Source organism: Nelumbo nucifera, chromosome 4, assembly GCF_055504915.1.
Source record: "Nelumbo nucifera cultivar China Antique chromosome 4, China Antique-T2T, whole genome shotgun sequence".
NCBI classification, from domain to species: Eukaryota; Viridiplantae; Streptophyta; class Magnoliopsida; order Proteales; family Nelumbonaceae; genus Nelumbo; species Nelumbo nucifera.
In genome coordinates this window covers 5,602,518-5,621,919 of record NC_142652.1, presented here as the reverse complement: position 1 = coordinate 5,621,919, position 19,402 = coordinate 5,602,518, and the positions used below count along the sequence as shown (strand labels likewise).

Genomic DNA, 19,402 nt, shown 5'->3' with positions numbered 1-19,402 from the left:
GTTTCATCTACCCCACTCTTAACAACCAATTCAATCTCTCCTTCACTACGGTTATTAAACTAAGATAATGGAAGTGATCATGTTGAGTATCTCCTAGTCTTCAATCCCAAGTGTATCATGAGTGACACTCCTGGTATTGCTAAATTTGCATTGGATATTCTCATTCCTACTTATTGTAAAACCTTTTGATTCAAGAACATCTCTTCAAAATTGAATCCTGATCCAGCATAACTGAACAACGCATCTTACAAGACTTCACATCTCATAAGAACCTGTTGTATTAGTTCCCTCAAAACACCCAACATATTGCAAAAGGAAGCATGTTTGACAAATTTAACACTTTATTCCAATGAAAACTTCAGACCGATCTGTATATATCCTCAAAGGTTCTAAGAGGCACAGGTTCAGATAGAGAGTTCAACAGATATCTAATATGAATTTTCTTTCTTTTGTTCTTTCTTTTTATCAATAACATTTAAAATAGGGAAGTTAAAACCAGTAAAAAACAGCTCCTGGCTGATTGCCTTGTCATATGATTTACACTGTTACAATTTAACCTTGGATATTGGGCCCCCAAACTAATTCAGATCTTGTGACATGAACGAGAAGCCATCAAATAGACCAGAATTCTGTTGAATGCAGAGTTTGCAGTGAAGTCTGACTGATTCTCAGTGAGTTACACGACAAAGCACTTTGCCCCTGCTACTACTGCAGATTTGTATGGACAAAGAATGTTCCCACAAGGATGGCTTTCCTTGTCTGGACGGTTGCTCTCGGAGAATGTCTAACCAAGGACAAACTCATCAAAAGAGGTCCTCATCTTCCTAGTATTACCTGCCCTCTTTGTAGACTTGACCCTGAGACAGCTGATCACCTTTTCCTCCATTGGACCTTCACCTCCTCCTGTGTAGTCTTGCATGTTGGCACTCAAAGGATCTAAGCAAAGAAGGCACAATGGTTTGGACATGGATTGCTGACGTTGTAATGTGGGCAGTGTGGACAGAAAAGAACTCTAGAATCTTCTCTAATACCAGCACCCAACAGGAAGTCAGCTGGAATGCCAGTGGCCAAAAATATTCTCATGGTCTAGAACTCACAATATTAATCCTGTTAAATTATTTTGTAATTACCACACTATTTGAATCTTTTTGACAAAGCAACAGAGCTTACAGTCATTCACTGTATGACTACATATGAAAACAAAATCAATACAAGAAAAATCAAGCAAGTAGTCATGACTACATATGAAAACTACAAGCAAAAAACAATACAAGAGAATTAACAATTATGCCTATCATAGCTTCAAGAATTACTTTTTGGAAGTTACAGAGTATCTAACATCAAAAACTGGTAGACATACAAACCTTTGTTAGCTGCCCCTTGCAGAACAACTCAGGCCTCTGTAAAGGAAGCATCACCAATTCTTTAAGTGTATCTTTCACATTTTCAAGAGCCCCAATGTCATCAAAGGTTACTCCAATATCACTAGGTGGAATAACATCAGTTAGGAGCCTCTTCTCAAATTCATTCTCTGTTACAATATCCTGAAGATGTACCAATCAACGTATTTCAGCAAATAATACATATAGGGCCTCTTTAAATAAAGATACAAGGATGATTGTGCTAATACATTTGCTGAAATAATTTCAGCAAATTGGCAAACTATTATTATTGTCCCTCATCAACTTCAAAATGCACAGGAGTTACCTTGAGGGACTTCTTCAAGCTTTTTGACTCGCTTTGGATGGCCTGCAGAATCCCAATCCCATACTGGATACTGGAAGATTTCAACAAGGACACAACAAATGCATGATTCTCAAACCAAACAAATGTTTTTACCAAGTAACAACTTATAAATATAATAATACAATGGAATATTAGTTGACACCTCTCACTGGACAAAACGGGTTTTGCTTCTGCAACTAATTTTGTGTTGTGCATTAGATGGTGGCTTAAAGCCCATCCAACTACCTTTTCTGCACCTGCAGAATTGCAACGACACAATTTGTCCTCAAATTAACCCCACTAGTATTTTAAAGAGGAACTTTTTATCTCACAAAATAATAAAATAAACACATACTTTCTGGTGTAAGAGATATATCCTTAATGCATAATGTCTCAAGTCCATCACAATCCAGGCCACTGCGGCTCAAGACCTGTGTAAAATGAAAACAGTAAAAAAGGAATAAGTAATGACAATCATTGCAGAACTTCAAATGGTGCTATGCTATGATGCATTTGCTCAATTATACATCATATTGCAAACAAGCCAAATACCTTCTCTCCATATTCTATACTTATTATCTTTAGACAAATAATGAGTAAGATTACCATTGAAAAAGGAAAGTATGCCATCTATAAAAATGAATCAGCATCAAGCTGACAGTCCTACAAGAAAGGCCATGCAAATCATCCAACCGAAATGCACGCTTATGATGTTATCTATAATATAAGGGCTCCAAGGAACCCCCAACACACCCAATGGCCAAGCAATGAGGGCAGGTATGCAGATGCATTTGTTCCATTACCCTTTTGTCATGTACAAGGGAGAGGTAAACTGAATTAACTCCCCCACAAGCAAAAAACAAAAGAAACAAAATTAAAAATGAGCCCAGAACAAAGAATCCCTATTCACCCCTTGCTTGGCTAACCCATCAGCAAATGAATTAGCAGTTCTCTTCACCCAACTGCATTTTATCTCAATGTCCCTAGCCGACCATTTAAATTTTTTCCTTTCATTGTTGTAGTTCCACATTCCAGTGTTGTCTTCCTTTAACCATCTCACCACCACCTCCGAGTCACCTTCAATTACTAGCCTTCTGACATTCAATTCTCTTGCTCTTTGGATTCCTTCCAAAGCCGCAAAGATCTCAGCCCTGAGAGAGCCACCTTCTCCAATTGGGCCTCAATACATGGCAAAGACATTCCCTTCCTCACCCAATACCAGAAAGCCCTAGATTCCTTATGCTACTGCCATCAAATTTCAGTTCTATGAATCCACAGGGGGGGGAGAGAGATCCAAGGGCTTGGAACACCCTTAATCTGGGCAGAATTTGCTATCTCTTTCCAATTTCTCAGTAAGTCATCCAAAGTGAAACCTGTGAATAGGTCCAAGGATTTAGCCATTGTGCCACCCTTATGTGGAATTTTGGATCAATTCTATTGTGTTCTCAATGTTTCTCCCCTTGTCTGAGAAAATTCGTGAATTTCTTTCTTCCTATAAGGACCAACAAATAGCCACCCTCATACACCTCCAATGTGATCCTTTCTCCCTTATGTGGAATTTTGGATCAATTCTATTATGTTCTCAATGTTTCTCCCCTTGTCTGAGAAAATTCGTGAATTTCTTTCTTCCTATAAGGACCAACAAATAGCCACCCTAATACACCTCCAATGTGATCCTTTCTCCCTTATGTGGAATTTTGGATCAATTCTATTATGTTCTCAATGTTTCTCCCCTTGTCTGAGAAAATTCGTGAATTTCTTTCTTCCTATAAGGACCAACAAATAGCCACCCTAATACACCTCCAATGTGATCCTTTCTCTTTTCATTGGCCAGCTGAAGTAAGGAGAAAACAGACTTTGCACATCCATTGGGGGGTTCCAACTACACCCAAAAAAAGGAGGAAATGCATTCCAATATAGTTTTAGCAAAAAGGCAAGATACCATTAGATGGTAATCAGATTCCCCATCAGCTTTGCAAAGAGCACACCTATGTGGGGATAAACAAGTTTTGGGCCTCTTTCCTTGAAGCATACCACTTGTGTTGATTCTTTCCAAGAAAGTTACCCAACAAAAACTCCCAACCCGAGGAGGAATGGGCTTACACCAAAGCTCTTTAACAGGGAAGGACAAACCAGGAGAAGCAGGTGGCTGATTTAAGGTTTTAAAGAATGAGGCACGAGAAAAGGAACTTAAGTGAGAGGGGGTCCCAATTTTGTTGTCTTCCTTTGAAGGGTCCAAGAAAACATTTTCAAGAGTGGATAAGAGAGTCAAAGTGGCACCCAATTCGGTGTCCCTGACAGCCCTTCTCAGGCCCAGGTTCCATCCAAAACCAGAAGTTGAGTCTAAAGGAACAAGGAAGAAATGGGCTCATTTTTCAGGTCAGATAGATCATACAAGGAGGGAAGATAGTTCATCAATGTAGAATCCCCAACCCAAGTCTGTTCCCAAAATTTTATGAAGTTACTTGAGTTCAAATCATACCTAATCCAAGGGGACAAGACTAGAAGTAAGTCATGAATGGCTTTCCATGGAGAAGCACTTGTAGTCCTTGCTAGAATTCCAGGATCTCAGCCATTGTCCTCTAGCCCATGAATGCTAGCCGCTATCTTGTCCACAACATTTCCTTTTCTAACAGAAACCTCCACAACCACTTCGCCATTAATGCCATATTTCTTTTCCTAATATTCCCAATCTTGAGACCTCCTAGCTTCTTACTTCTAGTTACCAGTTACCACCTCCCAACCCACCCAACGGTCCCTCTTTTCCTCTCCTGACTCCCACAAGAAATCCCTCATTAACTTTTCCAATTTATTAGAGACCTTTGTAGGGATCTTGAACACTAACAGGAAATAGATAGGTAAGTTAGCTAGGATTGACCTAATCCATGTGATCCTTCTCCCTAAAGAAATATAATTCTTCTTCCAAGGAGCAAGTCTTTTTTCAAATCTTTCCACCACTGGATTCCAGAAGCTTCCTTTCTTGGGGTTATCTCCTAGGGGAAGGCCTAAGTAATTCAGAGGCCAATCCAAAATTACACATCCTAAGATACATGCATATTCCCTTATCTCCCTTCCCTCCATGTTCACTCCCACTATGCAACTTTTCTCAAAGTTCACCTTAAGATTGGGTGTTAGTGTCGAGTATGTAGGGGTATTTCTGTCTTTGTGCTTATGGTTAGGGGCTGAGGTGTAAGTTTATGTTAGATCTAATGTCCCTAACTTAAGTAGGGGCACATGTGACTTTTCCACAATATTTTTAGTAATATAAAACAGATTTGAACGAATGGGAGGGTTGACTTTTCTCTCATTCGAACCAGACATTTTCCTCCTTGTCTTCTCTTCTACTCTTCTCCTTTCTCTCTTTCTCTCTTCCTTGACTGTTATCAGTCTAACAGGCAGGCCGAACTCTAATATGGTATCAGAGCTAAACTGAGCAAATCGGATCTGCCCAGAATTCTGTTCTCTGCACACCCAATCTAGGGTTTTCTCTTGCTTTCTTCGCCATCAGTTGGAGATAAGGGAGAGGGCTGAAAAGGAGTGTTCGCCCTCTTCCCTTGGAGGTTTCTATGCCTCCAGTTGTGGTGTTCGTGGTTGGTTGCTGCAGTTTCTAAGAAGCCCTCCCCTAATCGATGAAGAGAAGAGGGCTGATTCGTGTGGTGCAGTGGGTGCTTTGTGTGGTCTGATTTTCGGGTGATCAGGTAAGAGGTTCTATGCATTCTCTTGGTGTGAATTAAATGATAAGTCTGTTTCAGATGGTATGGTGGGATTTCAAATTGTAGTGTGCTAGGGTTTGTGCAGTTTTCAGTGTGATTCGAAGGGGAAGTGTTCCTCAAAAAGTGAGGTGAAGTTTCAGATAGTCATGAGGTAGGGCTTGTGGTGCAAAGAGAGCAGTTAACAGCAATAGTAAATGCTGAAATCAGTGTGTAATGTGGTTTAGTGTGCCGAATTCAGCAATGGGAGACAGTAGTGATAGCAAGACTAGTGTGATGGTTCCTACTGACTACCTGAATGTTCAAATGACCTCCATGAAGCTGAATGGAGAAAATTATGTACCTTGGGCTAAATCTGTAGAAGTCTTTCTTAAGGCAAAGAAGAAGGTGAAACACGCAAGGGATGAAAAACCCTCCACCGATTCTCATGAATATGATGATTGGGAGCAAGCAGATGCACAGATTATCACATGGTTATGGAATAGTATGGAACCCAAGATTAGTGTAAATTTTATGTTTCTTGATACTGCCAAAAAAAGTGTGGGACCATGCTAAGAAGCTGTATTCGGGCCAAGACAATACAACCAGAGTATATCAATTGTATCAGGAATACTTTAATCAATAATAGGGTAATCAGAGTCTTGAGGAGTACTATGCTAGTATGAGAAACATTCGTAATGAATTGAATGTTTATCACCCCCTCACTTCTTATGTCAAAATTCAGCAACAACAGAGGGAACAACTTGATGTGACTCGATTTTTGGTGGAGCTGAAATCTGAGTATGAACCAATGCGGGCTCAAATACTAGGAGGGTCAGCTCTCCCTTCCTTAGAAGAGGTGTTTGCTCAACTTAGGAGGATTTCCATTGGATCTACCAAGAACCCTAACGTTTCCGATAGATCACTTTTGCAGTATCCAGAGGTCGTGGTGTTAGAGGTGGAGCTCAGGGAGATCAGTCTGGCCGTAGTGGCAGTAGTGGACCGACATATGGCCGAAGTGGTGATAGTGGACCTACATATAACCGTAGTGGTGGTTGTACTGGAGGTCGAGATTCAGGGGGAGCCCGTGGCAGAGGACATAGTTCAGGTCCGAGGAGGTGTACACACCGTGGTATGGATGAACATACCATTAATTATTGCTATGACTTGCATGGACCCTGTATCCTTATCCACAGTTTTGTATGTCCCTAAATTTCCTTTTAATCTTATGTCAATTAGTAAGTTGACCAAGTCTCTTAATTGCTCCATTACCTTTTACCCCTCTTCGTGTGTTTTTCAGGATACCAAGACAGAGATGAAGATTGGTGGAGAGCATGAAGCTAGTGGATTGTATTATCTTGATGGTGGTGGAAGTACGTCAACAGCTCCCCAATCGTCTCTTTCTCCTCTCTAGTGGCACTGTAGATTTGGTCATCCTTCACTGAAAGTTTTGAAGTCTTTGGTTCCTTCATTGAGTCATCTGTCTATTTTGGATTGTGAGTCGTGTCAGTTGGAGAAACATCATCGTGTTCCCTTTAGTCCTAGAGTTGATAACCGTATGTCGAGTCCTTTTTCTTTGGTTCATTCAGATGTTTGGGGTCCTTATAAAGTAATGTCATACAATGGATATAAATATTTTGTCATTTTTGTTGATGATTATTCAAGGATGACATGGATCTATTTAATGAAAGAAATGAGTGAATTGTTTACCACTTTCCAAAAATTTTATGTTGAGATTCGCAACCAATTTGGTGTTCACATTAAAATTTTTCATTCCGATAATGGTCGTGAATATCTCTCTTCATCATTTCAAGAATACCTAGACCAACATGGCATTATCCATCAAACTTCGTGTACCTACACCCCACAGCAAAACGGGGTGGCTAAGAGAAAGAACCGTCATCTTTTGGAAACAGCTCGATCCCCCACGCATCACATGAATGTCCCCAGATCTTTTTGGAGTGATGCAGTGCTTACTTCTTGCTTCTTCATTAACTAGATGCCCACGTCTATCCTTGATGGCCATTCTCCATTCACCACATTGTTTCCTACCTTGTCTCCGTTTCCTCTTTCTCCTCGGGTTTTTGGGTGTGTTTGCTTCATTCATAATCTGGGGCCAAGAAAGGACAAGTTAGATGCACGATCTATTTAGTGCATCTTCCTTGGCTATTCCTGGACTCAGAAAGGGTATAAGTGTTACCATCCCAACTCTCGACGTTCCTTTGTATGTGTTGACGTTACCTTCTTCGAGTCTACTCCATTTTTCTTAGGGTCCGGTGATATTTCTTCCTCTTCATCACCTCTTCCCCTTCCTCTTCCAGTTGTGGATTCTATTCCTCTTGTTCCAGTTGTGACCAAGTCCTTGCCTCCGATGCCACCACCTGTTGAACGACCACCTATCCATCACGTGTATACACACCGCTTACATGTACCGGCTCCTCCTCTAGCTCCATCATCGTTGACAGATCTGGCAGTTGTTCCCACACCAGCCCCAACTCCAGTATTTGATCTTAATCTTCCCATTGCCTTGCGGAAAGGTAAACGCAATTGTACCCTTCATCATATTTCTAATTATGTTTCACCAACTCACCTTTCCGCTTCCCATCGCCAATTTATCTCTTTGTTATCCTCGGTTGTTATCCCTAAGGATGTCCAGGAAGCCCTTGCCTCTCCAGGATGGTGCCGTGTGATGGAAGAACTCTCAACTCTCTCAGCTCTAGCCCATAATCATACATGGGAACTCACCACTCTTCCTCCCGGTAAGCAAACTGTTGGTTGTAAGTGGGTTTATGCGGTTAAGTACTTACCTGATGGTAGTGTAGAGCGGCTGAAAGCTAGAGTGGTTCCCAAAGGGTATTCCCAAACCTATGGTATGATTACACAGAGACTTTCTCCCCGGTTGCTAAGATTGGTTATATCCATGTTGTGGTTTCTCTTGCTGCGATGTATGATTGACCCCTCTATCAGCTTGATATCAAGAATGCCTTCTTGCATAGTGATCTACTCGAGGAAGTCTATATGGAACAACCACCGGGGTTTGTTGCTCAGGGGGAGGATGGTAAGGTGTGCCGACTACTGAAGGCCATTTATGGGTTAAACAGTCTCCTCGAGCATGGTTTGGCAGATTTAGTGAAGTGGTAAAGAAGTTTGGTATGAAACAATGCCAAGTTGACCATTTAGTCTTCAATCATGTCTCTCAGGCAAGGAAGATCCTATCGGTGGTGTATGTAGATGATATTGTCATTACCGGAAATGATAAAATGGGCATTGACAGGTTGAAGACTTTTCTGCAGGAACATTTTCAGACAAAGGACCTTGGTAAATTGAATTATTTCTTGGGGATAGAAGTAGCAAGGCCTAAGCATGGTATTAACTTGTGTCAGAGGAAATATGTTCTTGATTTGCTTGAAGAAACAAGTTTGTTAGGTGTTAAACCAACTGAAACACCTATGGAAACAAACACTAAGTTTAGCAGTGATATGGGTGAAGTGTTTGAAGACCCTGGTAGATACTGGCGGCTAGTAGGTAAACTGAACTGCCTAACCATCACTCGGCCAAACATTTCATTCGCAGTTAGTGTGGTAAGTCGGTTCATGCAGAAACCTCTGGTTCCACATTGGGATGCAGTTCTAAGGATTGTGAGGTATTTAAAGGGGGTTCCTGATCGTGGTTTGATATACATAAGTGGTGGAAAACTTGAAATAGAAAGATATACTAATGCTGATTGGGCCGGTTTTGTATCTAATAGGAGATCTACCACAGGCTATTGCACTTTTCTTGGGGGTAATCTGGTGACATGGAAAAGCAAGAAGCAACAGTTGTGGCAAGACGCAGTGCAGAGGCAGAATATAGAGCTATGGCACATACTACTTGTGAACTAGTGTGGCTAAGGAACCTTCTACAGGAGATGGGATATACTATTGATACTCCGATGAAGCTCTACTGTGACAATCAGGTTGCAGTTCATATTTCCTCTAATCCGGTGTTTCATGAGAGAATCAAGCACATAGAGGTTGACTGTCACTTCGTTAGAGAGAAGGTGTTGAGTGGAGTGATAGACACTGCATATGTCAACGCAGGGAACCAATGGGCAGATTTGTTTACTAAAGGATTGAGTCGGGGTAGAGTGGACTACATATGTAGCAAGCTGGGATTATATGATATATACTCTCCAGCTTGAGGGGGAGTGTTACTGTCAAATATGTAGGGGTATTTCTATCTTTGTGCTTATGGTTAGGTGTTGAGGTGTAAGTTTATGTTAGATATAATGTCCCTAAAGTAGGGGCACATGTGACTTTTCCACTATTTTTAGTAATATAAAACAGATCTGGCTGAATGGGAGGGTTGACTTTTCTCTCATTCGAACCAAACCTTTTCCTCCTTGTCTTCTCTTCTACTCTTCTCCTTTCTCTCTTTCTCTCTTCTCTCTTTTCCTTGACTGTTATCAATCTAACAGGTAGGCCGAACTCTAATATTGGGCATTTCCTCAAAAAGTTGTATTGCCAAATTCAAATTCCTAATCCAAGTTCACACCTCACACTTTTCCAATAAAATTTAAGAAACAAGATTATGTGTGAAAATTGCTTCCATCCAATATAATAATTGAGCAGATTACAAATTCTTTGCACAGCATCAAGAAAATACAAATTCTTGCCTCTAGATAAAAAAAAATGTAGTAAGAAGCAAACGGTTTGCTTTCCTCAAGGAAAGAATGGTCAAAGATGGATGGAGGTTGTCATAGTGTTAAAGACATTTCTTAACTCCAGGAGAAAAGGGGAAGATAAAGCAGAGGGAGAGGTTAGAAGACTGATGCTGAGATGCAAAAGAAGGATATGATTGTTATGGCACACTGTCAAAGCCTCCCCACAATGACTGTCAATGTAAGGAAAGATAGTTGGGAAGACATGATGATGCTAGAGGCTAATAGTCCGATACTGGAGTGGAAAAAAGTTGTTGATCTGTTAATACAATAATTGAACCTGAGAACCACTTTTATCCTAGCCCCTTTTAGCAGTTTTAAGGCTCTACTTGATCCTGTTGAAAATATGATTGAAGTGGAAGCTCTGAGCTTTCAGGATGCTTTAGGTTCTTTTACTCCGTTTAAATGGTCTCCCTCGTCAAACTCCAAGCATTTCTCAGTGGAAGATGGTGTGATTATTTGACTGATTGGGCTGCCTTTGTTAGACAGTTATGCCCTTAGCTCCAATCATATTGATGTACCTTTTTGACATTTATTGTAAATGAATATACATAATTTATTCATGTCATTATGATGTGTTTCTGTGTAATACCCTTAAATGGGACACTTATGAGACTCGTGTTAGTTTAGAATCTTCACAGTCGTTGGATAGATCTGGGGAGATTTATCATGCCAAGGCTGACACTGATGTGCCGCCAAGTTGGTTGGGGTGGCTTGTCTCAGCTGCCAGGGTAAGACCTGAGGTACATGCAATGTGGGTTTTCTTTAAACCCTGAACTGGACCAAAATTCCAGTATTGCCCTGAACCTTGGAGATAGATGGGCAAAACCGGAATGTTACACCTGACCCCTAGACTCAATTATGATACTACACTAGGTGTCGGATTGGATTGTCTTTGATATGCCAATCAGTAAGATCCTTAGAGGGGGTCAAAACCTGAGTATGTTGGGACACTCCAAGAATTCATCTGAGTGGGTGATCATAGTGACAGGATCAGCCCCTTTGTCGGACAGAGTGAATGATCGGGGATGCACTCTCTCTAATGGAAACCTAAGCTGCCGGCAGTTGATTTCAACCATTGAAATTTGTTTTGCAAAATATAATTATATAAAGATATATATATATATATATGTATATATATTATGGTTTCAAAATGTTTGCAAAAGGTTTTAATTCCCGGGATCCATGTGAGTAGAGAGTGCAGCACTGTTCATTACAGTCGAGGGAGAGGTCCTCTCCTGTCGGGCAGTGTTTGATCATTATGGGCTGAGAGGTTAAGTGTAAGACCATTGAGAGTAATACCTGATTGGCTAATCTTGCATCTGCCCACAGTCCTTGGGTTTTCATAAGGTGGCTGGACCCAATGACCATTTAGTGTAAATGTTGGGCCCATTAAGAGCCCATGGTGATGGACTCAGGGGTTCACTGTCTCCTACAGTGAATTCGGCCAGGCCTTGTAACAAAGGTTGGGCTGAACCCATGTGGCTGATGTGTAGATCAATGTTTGGGTCCAACGCCATACAAGGATAGCCAACTGGGCAGCAGGTTAAGAGGTTAAGTGAGCACATAGACTTAATGGGCCTAAAGTCCAATTCGAACTGGCTTAATAAGATTAATTAAATAGGGGGTGGTTTTGGGATTTGGATCAGCAGATAAGATAAGGGATTATCCCTATCCACTAAAAGAGTCCAGATCCAAATAAAGATTTGGATCAGGAAACTCCTAATTTGATTAGGAAGGCTGATCTTTATCTACAGATAAGATAAGGGATTATCCTTATCTCTTAAAGAGAGTCCAGATCCAAATAAAAGATTTGGATTAGGAAACTCCTAATGGGATTAGGAGATCCTCTCTTTAAGGCTATAAATAGGAGAGCAGGGCGGACCTCCAAACACACTCACAGTTCGCTGAATTCAAGAGAGAAGACAATACACAGTTTGACTGCTCCTGTCTTCTGCTCTTCTCTTCCTGCTCTTGCCGCCCCTACCCAGTTCGATCTCCACTTGTGGGAGTGATCAAGAATCGTTCTTGATATTGCTTCTTGGCAGAAGAGGCAATCTGAAGTCGTGCTCACCAGCCCTCTACTACATTCTTGCTGAAGAATTCGGTTCTTGCTGAAGAGTCGTCCTGCTGATTCTGCTTCACCTCACACTGTGTCATCTTCAGTGGAAGCAGTTTTTTGTCTTCTCCTTGGGCATGAACACCTTCATTGGGAGTTACTGTTACTCCGTATCAGGTATATCCCTCTCCTCCCTTTTTGGGTTCAGATCTGGTCTGGTTTGTTTCAAGATTGATCCTTGAAAATGCAATTTTCTAAAATAGGAAATGCGATTCCCATATGGGAGAGAGAGATTTTTAAAATTTCGCCCAGCCTTCTTGCAGGGTTCGGCCATCCATATGATGGATCTCTCATCCCATCAGCCTTTCCACTTGTGAAATCATGAGACAACAGCCTCCATTGCAATGCTATGTGGTGCCCGTCTTGACGGAGAGTTTTGAGGAGACCTACGGCCGGCAGCCTTGTTGTTGAGTGGAGTTAAGCCTGAAGATATACCCAGAAAGATATGTATTAATGTTGAAGGGGTTTTTCATACGGTGTGGTTGGCATCCTCCATTGAAGCTAGTCCGTGGTGGGAGGCTCGACAGATTGAAGATGAAAGGGAAGAATGGCTAGAGCTACGTGGCAAGATGGGGGCAGAGCACTCAGAAAAAGATAAGACTTTCACAAATTTGGATAGACAGCCTTTAGGACTGTCTATAGGTTTCAGCAGACAGGAAGGTCAAAATGGCAAAGGTCAAGGAACAAGGTTGGGCGGTCAACTACGTGGAGAACAAGTTTTCAGTTGGGAGGGCAGTAAATCTTATGCTCGGGTGGTAAAAGAAGGTGACATTTCGGATTCAAATTCAAATCTCAGAAGGAAGGTAAAGGTGTCAGACCGGGTTGAACCCAAAAAGGGTGAACCGGAATTTGGGGTAGGGGGCACTGAGCGTAACTTTGTAAAGTCTCACGTGCCAGAGCTTATTAGCTCGAGTGGACCTCAAAATGTTGTTGGGCCTGGTAACAAAAGAATAGGTGGGCCACGGATCAAGTTGGCCCATGCCAAGGTTCAGGTAAGTGGGGTCACGTGACTCACTTAAGTCACACGCGCCTGGGAAAGGAGAAGCTCCAATAGGTGGGCCACGGATCAAGTTGTTGGGCCTGGTAACAAGTTGGCCCATGCCAAGGTTCAAGTAAGTGGGGTCACGTGACTCACTTAAGTCACACGCGTCTGGGAAAGGAGAAGCTCCAATAGACGGTAAGAACCGTCTATCTCCCTCTTCCTCGAGTTCGTTCTATCAAGCCTGCATGCAAGTAGCAATGTCGGCCCCAACCTACCTACAATGGGTTCCAGCCAAGAGGTCCAATATCCTTTCTCCTGATAGGCGGAACCCCAGAAGCTTGAAACAATGCGACTTATAACTTTTTGAAGATAGTGAAGACACAGATGAAGAAAGTGGCGATGATGAAGTCTCGACTGATACAGCAAGTTTGGGAAGTATTGATTTGCAAGAAAACGTGGATATGTTTACAGGAAGGAAGCTTCAGTACAGAGGTTCTCTTCTTAGAAGGAATCTCTCAAGAGAAAGAAGGGGAGACGAGAAAGATAGAAAGCATGGCTTCAGATGTGGAGCTTATCACACCCCCCTTCCATGAGGGAGCAACTACAACCTCTCAGGACACAAACAAAGTTAGTATAAAGGCACAGGAATTTCCGGTGGACTGTGAAGATAGGCCAAAAAGGGAGGAACAGGAACAGGCTTCTCTGGTGGTACGACTTGACAAAGGTGAAAATTTAACTTTAACCCACCTCACTGCAAATGCCAACTAAGGGGACAGACTTGGCACTACCTGTAATTTCTCAAATGCAAGCCTCATTTCTTTCTCATTCTCCTACTCTGCGATCAGGTATGGGTGTCCATTCGGTTTCTGTTACTGATGTGTGTGTTCAGCCTATTGCAGATACTCTAATATCCCATCCTGAAGGAGCAGATGTGGTGGCTAAAGGAAGGAATGAAGGTGTCGGTGGCAATCTTGAACATAAGAAGGAAGAATTAAATTGTCATAAAGGTGTAGGGGAGGAGGAGAGAATATGGAAGCTAATATGTACAGAATGTGAGGAAATAAGACTGAAGGAAGATTACTTGGAAAGGAATTTTCAGAAGAAATGTTTGCTTAGTAAGGAAGGAGAGGGGGCTGAAATATAAGGCAATAAGAGGACAGAATTAAATTCTTGAAACAAGAAGAGATTACTACAAGGTTGACCTTGGGGTGGGAAAGGAAGTAGTTAAAACATACCATAGGAAACCTGAGGAAAAAAAAAAGAGGAGAAAAGGGAGCATAGAAAGAAGAAAAGGACCGAGGTGCAACGACTAATATCTGACAATGAGGCTGACATCAAGTTTAGCAGAAGGGGGAGAGAGGAGGAAGAACTCTAGGTAAGGAGTTGATTTCAGGAGGGACTTTATTGAATGTGAGAGGCTTGGGAAGTGCTAGGAAAAGGAAGGTAATAAAGGATTTACTCACAAGAGAGAAGCATGACATTGTGATAGTGCAAGAAACGAAGCTCTCGGAACTGGATGGAAGATGGATAAGAAGATTTTGGAGGATTAGGGGTGTTAGTTGGTCATCGGCTCCATCCTGGGGTGCTTCGGGAGGAATTGTCACACCGTATGGAAGATTGGGGTAGTGGAAGCAATGGAGGAGCTAGTGGGTAGATACTCTGTCTCCATTAAATTCAAGAATGTAGAGGATGGATTTTGTTGGGTGCTGACCAATGTGTACGGTCCTAATTCCTATAGAGAAAGAAATGAATTGTGGGAGAAATTGTATGCAATTTGGGGTTTATGGGATGGACCTTGGTGTCTGGGAGGGGATTCCAATGTCACAAGATACTTAGAGGAATCTAGCAATCATGTCCAGTCAATTACAACAAGTATGAGGAAATTTAATGGGTTTATAGAAGATTGTGAGCTAAAAGAAATTCCACTGCTGCAAGCTAGATTCACCTGGTCTAACTTTCAAGCTAATCCATTGTGTTCAAAGCTGGATAGGTTTCTATTAAACTTAGAATGGGAAAACCACTGGGGGAACTTGGTCTCTAGAGCTTTGCCTAGGGTCACATCAGACCATTGTCCCATCAAGATTGATGTGGAATCCCTAGTTAGTGGACCTAAACCATTTAGGTTTGAGAATATGTGGTTAACTCATCCTAGGTTTGAAAGCATAGTGAAGGATTGCTGGAACGAGGAGTTAAGGGGAATAAAGTGGAAAGGAATTAAATTTCATCAGAAGTTGAAGATGAAGAGACTAAGAGTCAAGTTGAAGGAGTGGAATAAAGATCACTTTGGCAGGGTGGAGGAATAAAAGTTGAGCTTGGTCACACAAATTGAAAAATTGGATGAGAAGGAAGCCCAAGGGTTGTTGAGTGAACAAGATAGAGAATCAAGAAGGCAATTGAAGGACTTGAAAGAGGTTTTACTTAGAGAAGAGATTTGCTAGAGGCAGAAGTCAAGGCACAAGTGGATTAAGGAGGGGGATGGGAATACTAGGTTCTTTCATGTGCTGACAAATGGTAGGAGGAGGAAGAACTTAGTAGCTAGACTAGAAATAGAAGGGCAGGTAGTCACCAACCAAGAGGATATAGCCAGGACCTTTGTAGATCATTTTAAATCTATCTATAGTAGGTCTTTGAATGAGAGGGTACCTTTGGATGGTTTGGAATGGCCGAGATTAGAGGAAGAAAAAGCAAGGTGGTTAGAAAGGAGATTAGGAGGGCAGTGTTTATGATGGATAGATCCGAGGCACCAGGTCCCAATGGATTTACTATGGCTTTCTACCAAGATTGTTGGGACATCTTGAAAGAAGATTTTTGTGCTGTTGTTGAGGAATTTTTAGAGAATCATATAGCAAGTCCACGAGTCAATGCCACTTTCTTGGCCTTAATCCCTAAGAAATCAGATGCTATCCAACCTAAGGACTTCAAGCCAATTAGTTTGGTAACTAATCTTGGCTAAGGTGTTGTCTTTGAGGCTTAAAGCAATTCTCCCATCCCTAACTGCTAATGAGTGCGTGGAGGATATGAAAAGATCTAAAAGAAAAGGCTTTGTCTGTAAATTGGATTTAGAAAAGGCATATGATTTGGTGGACTGGAACTTTTTGGCAGAGGTATTGAGAAAATGTGGATTCGGGAATAAGTGGTGAAGTTGGATTTATGAATGTATCAGTTCCTGTCATTACTCCGTCTTGGTTAATGGAAGGTGAAGGACTTCTTCCCAGCTTGTAGAGGTATCAGGCAAGGGGACCCTCTATCACCCTTCCTCTTCACTCTAATAGCAGAAGTTCTTAGTAGAATGATCTCAAAGGTTGATAGAGAAGATGTGATTAAAGGGTGGAAAATAAGGAGGGATGGTATTCCGGTCACCCATCAAATTTGAGAGGTTGTCAAATTTGAGTGTCAACTTCGAAAAGAGTTGTGTAGCTGGTGTTAACTTGGAGGATAGGGAGGCGGAGTTTATAGCAAGAAGTTTAGGTTGTTCTATCTCGTCCTGGCCTATGACCTACTTGGGGCTTCTGTTGGGGGCAAACCCTAGCGAGAGTAGCTTTTGGTGTCCAGTGGTAGAGAGGTTCCAAAAGAAGTTAACTTCATGGAGGAAAAACTACTTATCCTTGGGGGGTAGAATCACGTTGATAAGAGACACACTTGCTTACTTACCAACCTATTTCTTGTCTGTGTTTAGGATACCACCTAGGGAAGCTAAGAAGCTAGAGAAGCTGATGAGAGACTTTCTATGGGAGACGGGGGAGAGTAAAAAGGATCACTTGATAAAACGGGAGGTGGTTTGCCGGAATAAAGAAGAAGGGGGTTTGGGGATAGGGAATTTGATTAAAAAAAATAAAGCATTGCTAGGGAAGTGGCTATGGAGGTGGTCAATGGAGAGAAAGAGAGACTTTGGCATGAGGTGGTGGGTAGTATTCATGGCCACTTAGAAAACGGATGGGATGCTAGAGTATCACGGCAGGCAACCTTGGCAGCACCTTGGAAAGCTATTCATGGCATTCTTCCTCATTTCCTCAGTTTTATCAGGTATAATGTTTGCAATGGTAACTCAGTCCTATTTTGGGAGGATACTTGGGTGGGAGAGGTTCCATTGAAGGACCTTTTCCCTTCTTTGTTCTCTGTTTCTAGGTACAAAAAGCATGTTGTGTCAAAGTTTTTTTTCCATTATGAATAACCCATTAACACCAAACTAGGACTTTGGGTTTCGTAGAGGTTTAAGGGAAGAGGAAATTGTGTCTCTCACAAATCTGCTAAGTCTACTTGATACAGTATGTTTGGACCCTTCTGAACATGACACTCGGATTTGGACACCCCAGCGGAGTGGATCCTTTTCATGCGCTTCTTTTTTTAAACCCATTACTCAGTCTACCCCCAACCAGCCTTTTCCTTTTAAGGAAATTTGGTGCAGGCCTGTTCCCCCTAAGGTTATGGCTTTTTGTTGGGAAGTGTATTATAGGAAAATAAACACCTTTGACATTCTACAAAAGAGAAGACCTTTTCTCTGCCTCTCACCTTCCTGGTGTATTCTTTGTAGGTCACATGGTGAGGACTGTAACCATATACTAATATCTTGTTCATTTACTACCGAGTTATGGGAGTGGCTCTTCTCATTGTTTGGGTGCAGGTTGGTTAGGCCAGAAGATGCAAGCTTGTTCTTTGATCCTGCTTTCTTCCCTTGGCGGCACAGAAGAGGAAGAATTATGTGAAGGTGTGCAAGAGAAGCGCTGATTTGGTCTGTGTGGGAAGAAAGGAATGCCAGAATTTTCCAAGAGAAGGAGAGAAGCCCAGAAGAGATGAAGGACTGCATTCTAAATAGGGTGATCTTATGGATAAAATCACTGGATTTATTCCATCAATTCTCATTCAATGATGTTGGGTTAGCAGTGGCTAATTGCTCATCCAAAAAAACTAAAGTGAGCATGGCTTGGGAACCCCCTCCTGAAAGATTCTTGAAGCTGAATTTCGATGGGAGCAGTCTTGGTAATCCTGGTCCGTCAGGGGTGGGAGGGGTATTGAGGAATGAGAGTGGGAATGTGGTCCTTATTTTCTCAGGACCCATAGGAGTTGGAAACTCTACTAGGGCGGAACTTGCTGCCGCTATCCAGGGAGTACAATTAGCAGTGCAGATAGGTGTGGAACAGATAATAATAGAAGGAGACTCCAAGGTAGTAGTGGGCTGGCTACAAAATCCGGAATCTGTTGTGTGGTGTTTTAAGAATGAAATTAAAAAGTTCAACTGTCTAATAAGAAGCTTGACTGTAAGAATACAATGGGTGGGGAGGTCAGCAAAGTCTATGGCTGATGGTCTTGCAAAGCAAGGGGTAAATAGGGAAAGTTTGTATTGGGCTCAATTGTAGACTGAATATGTCTTCTATCTTTTGTCTTTATTCCTACTGGTAGGAGACGACGCAGCTCGTGCCTCTCCAAAGGAAACTTGTAACTGTACTAGTTTTTATTAATGGCATTGATCCTTTTTAATTAACAGAAAAAAAGATAAAAAAAATGTAGTAGGAATTCCATCCTCCCAATTTGCCCCACCAACAAAAAGGCCTTGCACTTTAATCAAAGAACAAGTAATTAATATTTAATAGCAATGTTATTGGATTTTCTACCAACTCTGCAAATCACCTAACCCACTAAGGGGAGAATCTATTATTTCTTCACTGAGACTTTTTTTATCAGCAAGAAAAGATTTCAACAATTAAGAAGTAGTCAGGGACTCAGGGCCATATCACAATTCAAAGAGTGATGCAATAAAATTTGTAGCTCAAATAAAAGACTTTCAATTCATGTTACAGGCAGAAAAGCTGCAAACATCTCATATATAATAAGCAATGATGAGAATTGCTTACATTACGGAGGTTATTCAAATTTCCCTTTGCTTTGAGGGTTTCAGCATCTCGATCTAACTGATTTTTCCAGCTTGCAAGCACAGCTTCATCCTACAGAAAAATGTGCTGCCATAAGATGCTTTAACAAAAGAAAAAAAACAAGAACAGTGACTAAAAAGCAAGCCACTCCTATGCACCTGGGGAATGTGTATGGTCACTTTATTAGGGAACAGTTTTGCCAACATTTTTGTTGTTTTGGGGATTTCCTTGTTTCTGTCATGCAGTCTACCAAAACTATCCTGAGGAAGAAAACAAAAAGTAATCATGTCAAAACAGATCCTCTCTTCACAAGTTCAGCAA

The 19,402-nt window shown here is 41.6% G+C and overlaps 1 protein-coding gene across 3 annotated transcripts in view; it reads right to left on the bottom strand.

Annotated features, from left to right (window-relative positions):
• LOC104591697 (uncharacterized) overlaps positions 1-19,402 on the bottom strand; it is a 39,386-nt gene that overhangs the window by 3,616 nt on the left and 16,368 nt on the right. For all 3 annotated transcript variants that reach the window (XM_010250666.3, XM_010250667.3, XM_010250668.3), the window contains 6 exons: positions 19,240-19,341; positions 19,064-19,153; positions 2,081-2,156; positions 1,889-1,982; positions 1,708-1,777; positions 1,365-1,544 (listed from right to left, as the gene is read on the bottom strand). In XM_010250666.3, coding sequence (XP_010248968.1) covers positions 1,365-1,544; positions 1,708-1,777; positions 1,889-1,982; positions 2,081-2,156; positions 19,064-19,153; positions 19,240-19,341 — 612 coding nt within the window. The remainder of the gene's footprint in view (positions 1-1,364; positions 1,545-1,707; positions 1,778-1,888; positions 1,983-2,080; positions 2,157-19,063; positions 19,154-19,239; positions 19,342-19,402) is intronic.